Here is a 12,132-nt window from a genome sequence, read left to right as displayed (position 1 = left end):
GTTAGTTATTTGTTTGTGTGTGTGCGTGTATACACACACACACACACACACACACACACATACATATACATATATATATATATATATATATATATATATATATATATATATATATATATATATATATATATATATATATATATATATATATATATATATATATATATATATATATATATACTCGTGCAGAAACGACAATATTTTCATGACTGATTTTCTGATTGCAATGACTACTCTTTGACTCATAGTTCATAGCAGGCTCAATCGCAGCACTCTCTCGGTTCCGCCGACGTTGGACTTCGTCAGCCGGTGTAAAACCCGCTGTCCTATCCCTGCTCGCTGTTGTTTGGAGCGCCTGTATTGATCCGACTAAAAAATCGCAGCCACTGTGAGGCTTTTTTCCCCCCAAATTTTGTGCGCGCAGCGTTTCGACTGTGAAACAGCCTCGCTTTTCCAGGGACACTTCTTTTATCTAGGAAGTCCGGGATCAGGAATTCGAAGTCTTGTGGGCAGCATCGTTCCGAAGGCAGTTTGGAGGAGGGGGGGGATGGATGCTCACAGCAGAGGCGCACCGAGGCATCCATCAGTCAGACCCCGGTCCTCTGTGATGCAGCTGGGGATCCGGGCTGTGGAAAACCCGTGAACCGACGACTGCTTTTAAAACCTTCACAGACCAGAACCAAGCGGGTACTTGACATTCTGCACATGCTGCGCGTGCACACGAGGAGCTGGAAAAGCCTCGTCAATCTGCTGCTGTCCTCAGGAAAAGGAAAAAGCACATCCAGCCGTTAATGTCCAAATCCCCCTATCGTCTTCACCGAGGCTTGTTTTCTTCCTGTTCCTGCAGACCTGCCGGGTGTCACTTCTGTTAGAGTGGAGCCAAACGACAACTCCAACATTTTACACAAGTCGGCAGGAGAGGAACGCACTGGCATCTTTCCATGCGCACTCATTTTTTTTTTAAATTTTATCTCTATTATGAAGCTGTGACCCCAGTTGTGCCGTGGCAGCCTCCGCACTTTTGTCCACGTGGACGAGATTCTGAATGAAAGTGGAATTATTCTCAATCTTTTTATTTGTTCCCAGTGACGCAACATCTCACGGAGACTGCATGACAAATACATGTGGAAAGGGCGTGAACTTGCAGCCACTACCCCTCCTCTTCATCAATAAAGCCTTTACTGTTCCATAAGGTTGATTTGCGCTTTTGTGCAACCCATCCATCCATTTTTTGGCTAAATCGAAAGTCATCCCGCAGAAATCATGGATCTCAAAGCAGACTCGGACGAAATGGACTACAAGCGGCCAGCTCCCATTGAAGTTTTCGCCACCAGGTCCACCCTTCACGGCATCTCGCACATGTTCACTTATGAGCGCATGTGCCTGAAGCGCACCCTGTGGATTCTGTTCTTCATGCTCTCCGTGGGGGTTCTGGTGATGGTGTGCGTGGACAGGGTGCAGTTTTACTTTGAGTACCCGCATGTCACCAAGCTGGACGAGGTGGCGGCGTCAATGATCGTATTCCCCGCCATCACCTTCTGCAATCTCAACTCCTTCCGCTTCAGCCGAGTGACTCGCAACGACTTGTACCACGCTGGGGAGCTCCTTGCCTTGCTCAACGGCAGGTGTGTATGATGTTGCAGCTCATCTGTATGTTTGCATAAAATCTTAAGTAAACTATCGAATCTCACAAACAGGATCTTCATCAGATGAACCTTTTATTTTGTAATTTTTGTGTCAAGTTGCAGGCTAGAAACCTGTTTTTAAACTACATTTATATGAAATAAAAATGCAGAATTTAATTCAGAATTCATGTAGCAACAATAGGATTTTATTTACTCTCAAATAAAAAGCTTTACTCTCTAAATATGAGTTCAGACAGGCTGTGTCAGGTGAAAACCTTGTGTGTCACCTGGAAGTGCAAAACAATGTTAACTTTCACACTGATTGTCCCTGTAAGGCCTCTGGGGGGGGGGGGGGGGTGCAAAATAACATAGATGGAGTTTGCAAAAACCTCTTAAGTCTGGATTGAATTGACCTTTGCCTAACTTGAGATATTGACAGTCACAAATAGCTCTGATGGAAATAAATCTTCATAGTAAGTCACTTTGAAATTCTAAAATTTATTCTGAGGCTTTTTTACAACAAAGTGGAACAATTCCTTACCTTTGGATTTTGTTCAAATGTAAATATCAAGGTATCCAATTTTGTCTATTAGTCTTCTGATCATGTTTTGCTCATAATTTATACTTTTCTTGTTTCCTCCAACTGATTCTGACCCATCTAACAATATTAAAAATCTAAGAGATATCGTTTCCTCATTCTTAAAAGGAGCAGTGAAATTCTCACATAATCATAGACTAAAGGAGACACGTTTACTGTGTTTTTGCAAAAATACACAATCTGCTACATATTAACTAATCTAAATACCATCTTGAAAACATCAGTCTGTTTATTTTTAGCTTATTGATCTACACAGCCCTGCAGCACAAGACAGAGTACATTTGTGTAGGCTGTAAATGCTTCAATGACATATTCCCACAGTTGTTTGTCCATGACCCTTATGCATTCATATTGGAAGAGCAATAGATTCACTTCCGTTAAGATGCAGCAGACATTCATGTGTAGCATGGATAGATTTCAACCAATGTACCTACATCTGACATGGATTCATTTCTCAATCTTTGCACTGTCAGCTGCAATGGGAAGCCACAAAAATTCTGCCTTTATTTTGTTATAAAAACACTTTTTCCTATATGTAACTACATAGTCTATGCCAGGTTTCCATGTACATAAAGTGGCTTCATAGATATGAAAATAAAGTCATAAAATAGAATTAAAAAAAAAAATGTAAGCAACTGGACATTTTTGAATGACTTTGATGAGCTAACATAAGATGGAGGGAGGGGAAAACAAACAGAGGCAATTAACTTGTGTCTCGTAAGCTGTGTGATGAACAAGACTTTATCCCTGTGTAATTAGCGCTGTTTGTTAAGCTACAGAGTTGTCCCGCTGATTAACACCCTCATCTCTCTCATTGTTTCTTGCTCCATCTGTTCTTTTGGCCTTGAGGAGATGCCCGTTCAATTTATTCCCTTCCAGATATCAGTCTGGAGAGGGGCATCAAGTGTATGCCAACCTTTGCTTGATGGTCTCTTTCCTTTAATAAAGGGGAGTACTAAAATCCTGATGTGCAGTACAAAATTATGAATGAAATGACTGTACTCATGAAGGATATCCTGAAATTGGGTTGTACCATTGCGAGCAAAGCACAATTGTGGATATAATTTGATTCATCTTGAAGTTTTTTTTTCTCTTTATTAAAAGAGAACAAAGAAAATAAGATTAAAAAAGAAAATGTGACCCAAACCTAACTTTTTTTTGCCAATCTTTACAATTTGGACAAAGAAAAGGTAATATGTTTGAAAGTAACTGCTTCCTTTACAGTGCATTGATAACCAAATATTACAAATAATGAACAAGGTAAGAGACATAGGTGCATAAATGTATTGTTTTATTAAATAGAATGCACTTTTCAATGCGTGTTAAAAAAAATTCTTGTCATGTTAAAGGACTGAAATGCAGGAGACCCACAGGATGTCTAGATATAAAATATTTTCATTAATAAACTATATTCATACACAATAATAGAAAACCTAAAGGTAAACATAAACTTTAACATAACAAAGCTAAAATATAATGGACTTCATAACCTAATAGGAAGCTTTATGACAAGCATTAACCAAAACAGCATAACAAAAGGATACTACACCAACTAAAACAGCTTGGGTGATTGGCATATGATATTTGTTTCAGGGGAGAAACATTATAGATGCTGAAAAAAATTGAAGTGGGTCTATACAAAATGCATAACTGACATAAACATATAGAAATAACTAAAATCCTCAGTTTTTTTACATGTTCTTTTGTTTTTGTTGCCATGTTTAGTCGCAATAAGTAAAACGATTTTGAAATAAAGGTAAACACTATCAAAGGTAATAAATACTTATTTCTTAGCATTTTTACTTGATGCTACAAGCATTTTGATATCACCTTTAGGACTGAGAGCTTCAATCGAATAAAGCAGGCTATGTGGCCCTTGGCTTTGACTCTAAATCAGAATAAATAACTAAAAAAACACATTTAAAATGTCCAACTGAGTTTTAATCATGTGCTTAGCTTAGCTTAACTGCAACTGCTTTGCTTACTATACTCAAACAGCATTGGTAAAAAAAAAAAAAATGGGGCAAAAAAAATCAATTAGTACCTCCTTGTATTTTTTGCAGGTTAAAGTCACACTCGACAGTGCAGAACATTACAAGTAAATTGCAATGCTTTATTTTCTATTATGCCGCAAGGACAATTACATGATAATTAACAGGAAAAAAAAGTTGTTCTGGAGTAACTGTTGATGATATAGTGTGTGCAGCCATGAAATGCACAATCAGCTCAAAGATCCAGGTCTTCTGCTGATACTGGTTTAAACATGTTTCCTGAGCTTGCAAACATGCCTCAAATTCACATAAGCTATGAGCAAAATACCGTAAAATGTAACACTTGATTGCTTTGGCATCACTATCTGACTGGATTATGACTCCAGTCTGGATGTAACTGATGTGAAAACGTGCTTGTAAGAGGCCATGGGAAGGCCAAAGCACCATAGAAAAAAATGCATGACGCTTAAGATGATTTTATGGCAACATTTGCATTTATTTTTATAGTGATTGTATAGCAGAAGGAGCTCATAACTGGACAGACACCTCAGTAAAATGACATTAAATGCAAATTAGCATGAAAATGGGGTGCATGTATTGTATGTCCATTTTCAGTTTAGGTAAGGATTAATTTCAAAGACAGGGATATAACAATTCATTTTAACAATGATTCGTTTTATATTATAATTTGTGGTTGCTGATATAATTCATAGTCAATATTGGTTCATTTTTAAGCGATCCGATTTATTGATCTATAATTAAAACAAATCTTTAGCCAAAAATTCAACCAGTGGGACTTAGAGATATACTGAACAGTGCATGTGAAGGTTTCCAGATTCCTTTTATTTCTTGAAAGATAATCAAGAATTAATTAAATTTTTTTACAAACAAACAAGTAACCAAGAAGTAACGGCAAATCCATTTACATTTTAGTTACCTAAATTGTTGTTTTTCCACATTGATCACTTTTTTCTGCCAACACCCGTGTCTGCGCTGTGATGCACTTGGTCATTTTTATGTTATAGTAAATGTTTATTCAGACTGGACACATTTGGTCTACTTAAAGTGAACCAGAGTTCGTTTCCCCCGATAATCCTGAACAAGTTTTCAGTCTGAATAGATGTACATCCAAGCGGACCCTGGAACCAGGAACCAGGAACTGCCTTTGGACCCATCTTTCGAGTTGGTCTCAGTTTGTTTCCAATTGGACTGAGCTTCGGTTTGCTCTGAGATTCCTCAGTCTGAACACAATCCGCTCTTGGAGAGGAGCAACTGAACCAAATGGCCATCATAGCCGGTGGTCATGTGATGTATAAAAAGTGAGAATGTAGCAACTGATGGACAAAATATAAAGCAACGACTGTCGTGTTATCAAAGAGGAAAAAAGGGTCCAACTCCCTACTTGTTTGAACATTTATTAACACAGCTGAAAACCTTTCTTACATGCTTTTCTTTGTCTCGTTACGTGGCATGCACTCAGCGCTGCTATGACGCCATCCCAGATGTTCAAGACTTGTGAGCGAAATATAAAGAACTGAAAGAATGAAAGACTAATTTCAGCCTGTAGTTTCTTTGCCCCGCCCTCATAATACCAGAGCAAAGAGTGAAGAGACCTTTAGTCATGTGGTTTTGTTTACAAGGTTTAGTCCGAAACAAGGAAGTACGCTTGACGGCAGTCTGAATACAGACCAAACACAAAGTTCAGGACTCGATCCAGACCAAATTAAGCGGACTAGGTCCAGAGCAACAAATTTTTCTAGTCTGAATACACCCTAAAAGAAACCTATTCATGTCTCAATCAAAATTGTATTTTCTAATCTATATATTCAATTTGTTATAATGGCATGGGTCAATTCGATTAAGAACTTGCCACAGACAGATCGATCTGGTTGGATCATAGGAATATACATCAATTAACTGATTAAGTCGATTAATTGTTACACCCTTAGTCAAAGATGTGTTATGTTTCTGCTCCTGGTGACCCTTGATTCCATGTTGTAATCTCATTCAAAGTGGCCTAATAGTCTTGTTAATTTTTTTTCTTCTCAAGGATACATTTTAAACAATGCATTGGTTCCTATTCATTCCTAGCAAAAATTATATCTATGAATTTTTCACTTTAAGGGGCTGCTTTTGTGTAGGTGTGTGTGACTGTTCATATGTCTCTGTACAGCTGCATTCTTTTTATTTACTTTTTGCTACACAGTGGCAAAATATTGCAGATGCTTTCTGATTCCTTTTAGTTCCCACAAGAAAATTAAAGTGCTTGTGGCCGATAATCCAATTTAGCCTTCCCCACCCAACACTGTGAGAGAGTTTGTGGTGATTGCTTTAGGGAGCAGTGGCAGGGCAATATTAAAAATCTACCCATATTATTGTGATTGTGTGCGCCTCAGCTAAAGCTTCCTGACTCGGGGATGTGAGCAGGGCTTCTTAAGTGCTCTCCTGGCAGCTTTGTGTTGCTTATAAGACACGAGCTTAGGATACAATTCAATTAAATTCAGAATATACCACAACAGGCCGTATCTACTTATTAATCTATGGTATCATTGTGTGGTTATGCAAGTTATTTTTAGCTGTTACTTTTAGACTCAATCATGAATAGTGTGAAGTACTACACAGAAAATGGCAGTCTAAATATAAAATTAACAGAATAAACCTAAAAATTCAACAAGAAAAAGGATTTGTTGATTGAATAAAATTTTTTTACTTGATTAAAAAAAATCTTCAAATGATTTATTTTTTTTTAAAATTTAGATGTATAAAACAAAAACTGTTTAAACTAAAACATGTAGACAGGATTCATATTTACCATCACAGCTGTAGATGTATGACTCCTGAAAACTGTGTCAATTTGAAATAATTTTTGGTAATTTATCCAATTAATATGCTCGGACATGATTCTTAAATCTTAGGAAGTTTTAAATTATTGACAGTGAAGAGTTTTACTTAACTTTACTCTTCTAAATTTGGACTTTTTAGTTGTAACAGTTTAGTTAAATTTAATCAATGAAAAACCCAAAGTCATTTGTAGGTTGTTCTTTCAAACATGTTTAAAAGTAGTCATTTAAAAGACTACCAGCACCACCCCCAGGCTAAAACACACACCCACTTTCTTTGCAGCTATAGCACTGATCGGCAAAAACGTTTTTATTTGATATGCATAATATGCACGTCCATCTATGCAAAAGTTTGGATGTTGTTTGCTTTCATGGGCGAAACGCAGTCATGCTGCAGAGGCCGGCTCTAGGTTAAAGTCATGAAATGGGCAGCACCCACAAGGAGCGAAAGCCGGTGCCTCAAAGATCGAGTTGTCTTACTTCCGGGTAGGAAAATGAAATGTGAAAAAATGATATTCATAAAAAAAAGAATTCATTAGCGTGCCAAGTGTAATGTATTATCATATGGATATAGTTTACTCTTAAAGACTTAAGAATAGTATGATATAGGCCCTTTAACTTTTCTAATAGCTTATCTTTAATGTGTTCAATATTTCGTGTACAACAGAATGCTACAATTTTAGTCCATTTTGCTTTCCACTATTACTATACTCTACTATACTCTTAGTACTATCTGACTTAGTCAAGTACTAAAATAGAAAACATTTTTTGCAATGAAATCTCTATGGCCACACATTTGTCAAAGGCGCCAGGTGTAATTGCAACACAGTGACTACATCCTACAAACCAACAGGGCTGAATGTCACTCCCAAAATGCTGAATTGACTGAAATACCACTAATAATTCCTTAAAAGCTTAGCTTAAAAGCTTAGCTATAAACTAGAATAGATATTTTCAAGTTGAACCCAGTATGGTTTGCATTCACTTAACTTGTTTCAGAAAAGAAGAAGAAAAAACTAGAGGTTAAAAGTGAAGCTTGCCAGTAGTATTAAAGGTAAAGGCAAATATGACATTCTGCCAGCTGCTGAACCTCTGTCAAAACATGCTGACGTGGCTCCTGATCAAAATCTGCAGCAGTTGGCAACTGTGCCCAAAGGCAAACATCAAACAAATTCAACATCATAAGAGGGGGTACTCTCCAGTTGACTAAAAATACCTCTTTCTACCTAAACTACTGTTGAAAATCTAGCAGTAGTGTTTAAGTCTCTCTTGTTTTTTTTCATGACAGTATGCTCACATTAGCTGGGAAAATAAACCAGATTAGACCATTTTGGCAGACAAGCAATATGAGAAACATTCTGTATACAGGCAGAGTAAAATAAACTCCACAATGGTTTGAAGTACCCTGCTTGTCTTTCAAGGTAACTTTGAAAGAGTGGGTCATGCCTAATACAGGGAATGACATTTTTTTTTGAGTAGAGGTGGGGGCCAACGTGAGCAAGTTGGTAGTGCATCATTGAACTTCTCTGTGATGAATCCAATATATGGTAATAGATGGTGGGAGGGAAGTGGATCAGCTATAGAAAACCAACTTGTGCAGAAAAAAGCACACAATTCACTTTCAAGAGGTGCTTAATTTCCCATTGCATTCAACACAAGTTTTGTTTTGACTTTCAGCTTCATTGACTTTCATCTTCATTCAAATTTTTAAAGATAAAAAAAAGAAAAATAACAGAAATAAAGACTAAAATGGGAGAAACAAAACAATACAATGTTTTTTGTCAATGTACATCGTTACAGCAGCATTTTGTATTGACAGCATTCTTTACGGCAGCTCCAAAACAAAATAATTAATTCAACTAGTAATACATGTAGTTTGTATAGATAATTTCACCTCTAAAAAAACACAAATCACGCAAATCACAAAACCAAAAATAAACCAAACACAAAAGAAGACTGACAGAGAGAGTATCTGACATGACAAACAGACATGAAATACTCTGAGGATACTAATCAACAAAAGGTAAAGAAGGTGTATTGATTGTGGACTAAATGCAGGTGTGAACATGGATCAGGTGGGAGCAGGAAAGGAAAGCCAAACAGCATGATGGGAAATAAATTACAAGAGTCAACAAACCATACACGACTAAAGTCAAGGGTCCTCACAGCATCTCTTGGTTATATTTTTAGAAATATTTATCTAACAGGTGTTTTTATTCAAAGCGACTTACAAAATAGTTCTAGATGTAGTGCCATAGAAATAAATAAATGATAACTACTTCTAGTATTACATCAGCCACACCTTGCCCATAATTTCTGGAATCATTTCATAATTGTGATGGACATTATGTTAGAAATTATTCTATTTTGTTCAAAGTTGGGACATGTCTTGAAAACATGATCCTAGTTGATCAGCAATGCAGAATGGGCAATACAATTGATATGGAACACATTTCATATGTCAGTGTAAGCTGTGCATATGACAATAAATCCTTTTCTTATATTATCTTATCTTATCTACAATTTCCTTTTTTATTCATGGATAAGTCAAACCTGATCTCATCATCAAGGGATGAAATACTATTCCTTAGCCAATAAACCGCGTGACCTTGAAGAATAAAAAAAAAGATTAGGTTTTACTTCAAATTACCATGAATGAGTACTCATAAATAACTGTGTTGGCAGTGTCTATAAAGCCATTCACAGATTCATTGTCAGAGGAGAAGGGCATTTCTTTGACTAGGTATAACTTTGGATTGACCCATGAATGTGTACACATTTGGTTTAGTTCATTTCAATGTCATGTTATTAAAATTATTAAAAGATTGGCAGGCCGAATGGTTGGCCCTCACACATTTCCTCATCACCAGATCTGGCTCAAGTTGCAAAAAACTATAGACACCCCTGCTCTAAAGCATCTGTCAGCAGGTCTTAGTCTTTACTGTAGGTATTTTTGAAGAATGTACCAATGATTGGACAAAGCACAGGAGATGTTACTGGCCAATTTTAGTTAACCGAGGCTAATCTGCACTTTGGAAAGTATTTGTTTTGAGCCAGTATTTGTGGTTAAAAAATTAGCTGCAGCCTTTCTTCGTTTGTTTTTTTTTTTTTGTATTTTTTTGCTCTGCACGTAAATTAGCCCTTAGTCATTCATGTGTCATGCATTTGTGGAGCACAAGGCAAGACTCAAAAAAAAGAACCCTTCTGCCTTTCAACTGTTTTTAACCAGAAATTACAAAAAATGCTTTGGCATGACTGAGCACTAAATTGTCTACAAGCTGTGCCCTTTTGCATTCAGTACAGGAGCTCTTCTGGGAGAAAGGTATTACAAAGACTGTTAGGCATGCTCAATGTTAATCCCAATTGTATGGAAGACTGATTCCTTTGTGTTGACACTGAGAAATACTCTCTCTACTTAATAATGAGATATTTTCTCCTAATCTCTGCAGCCTGATGTAACTACCATGTCAGAGCACAATTATTGTTACAGACAATGAGGACACAGTTCTGTAGAATTTTGTTAGCCGCTGACAGGAAATGTTTTGCATGTAATACTCATGTTTGGGTTTCAAACATAGTTGAAAAAAAGGAACGTGAAGAAAAGGCTACCCTTCAACCAAACTGATTCACACTTGAGTGAATAGGTTTCTGCATGCAATGGCTAAACTTTGAAACCCACTGACATTAGTAATGAATGACTTTCCCCTTCATGATGCTATACCTGGCCTCTTTTGCAGCTGTGATTAGTAAATGCTTACCCTTGAGTTTGTGTTACCTTTGGTTTTGTATTCACTTAGTGAAATGCATGCAAAGTAAAGCTTAGACTCATCTATTGAAAAAGTGTATAAATATAACTCTGCTTCTAATAATATAGAAGGCTGAACACTTCTGCAAGCACATAAGAAACAATAGGCTGAAATGCATGAAATAAAATAGGTAGATTTAAAAATTGTTTTTCCCAACTCACACAAACTGCTTGCTCAGCACTGCTTGTCTTTTTTAAATGTTGTCTTTGTAAATGTTCATTGTTACACCAAAATCAGATGTGGGGTTGTTTTTTGTCCAGGTATGAGATCCGAGATCCACACTTGGTCGAGGAAAATGTCCTTCAGGTCCTGAGGGAAAGGGCAGACTTTGAAAGCTATAAGCCGCGCTCCTTCAACATGCGCGAATTCTATGACCGAACGGGGCACGACATCAAGGACATGCTGCTTTCCTGTTCCTATAGAGGCACTGAATGTAGTGCTGAAAACTTCAAAGTGGTGAGTCACATAAGTCAATAGTTACATTTCCTCTGCAAGGATTGATTGCAACAAGGGGGTTTGTGTTGAAGCAGTTTTCTTGTTTTTTGTGTGAACAGTTCTTAATGTACACATTTGCAAAAGAAAAAGGAAAGTAGTAGTAAAAATAGTTTTAATTTTCTATTGTCAGTTAGATGAGCTTTCCCTGGGGACTAAGCAGAAAATCACTCCGTGTGCATGCACTGACTGACCACTGGAGGAGAAACAAGTAGAAATATAGCCTGCTGTGGAGCCCAGTGTGACCAGCTGACTGTCCTTCAGCTGTGGTCAGGGCCGGCCCTGGTCTTCTGGGGGCCCTAAGCGAAATTTAATTTGTGGGCCCTCTAACTGATCAGCAGCACCAACAAAACGCAACTGTTGTTGTAATATAAATGAGATATATCTAGTGCAGAATGTTGGAAAGAAGTGCCTTCACTGTTGTGTGTGTGTGCACAAATGTATGACTGTCCTTTTAAGTAATAATGAAACAATAAGTTTGATTTGGGTTCCATATTGGGTAGATTTGAACTTACCAGCAGCAACATCAACGTTTTCCCTTTCAACAGAAGATGTGGTGACAGGAGTTTCTTCTGCAGCTAAAAAACAAGAATTATTATACAATAATTAATGATGAAGTTAATAAAATAACTATAGCAGATTACTACTAATAGTTTAGTGGTTCAGTTAAAATCTGTTTGCAGGTTTTTCACAATGTCATGATCTTTTTATATATTTATGAGAAATAGATTGTTTGATTATATATTTGCACAAGATCATATTTATTTATTTAATTATGAA

The 12,132-nt window shown here is 37.0% G+C and overlaps 1 protein-coding gene across 1 annotated transcript in view; it reads left to right on the top strand.

Annotated features, from left to right (window-relative positions):
* The first annotated feature begins 231 nt into the window (after positions 1-231).
* Positions 232-12,132, top strand: part of asic1 (acid sensing ion channel subunit 1) — a 152,550-nt gene continuing 140,649 nt past the window's right edge. The window contains exons 1-2 of the mRNA XM_004068816.4: positions 232-1,625; positions 11,121-11,316. Coding sequence (XP_004068864.1) covers positions 1,264-1,625; positions 11,121-11,316 — 558 coding nt within the window. The 5' untranslated portion in view covers positions 232-1,263. The remainder of the gene's footprint in view (positions 1,626-11,120; positions 11,317-12,132) is intronic.

This window comes from Oryzias latipes, chromosome 5, assembly GCF_002234675.1.
Source record: "Oryzias latipes chromosome 5, ASM223467v1".
In the NCBI taxonomy this organism is placed as follows: Eukaryota; Metazoa; Chordata; class Actinopteri; order Beloniformes; family Adrianichthyidae; genus Oryzias; species Oryzias latipes.
The sequence above is the reverse complement of the archived record's forward strand: the minus strand, read 5'-3'. Positions and strand labels throughout refer to the sequence as shown.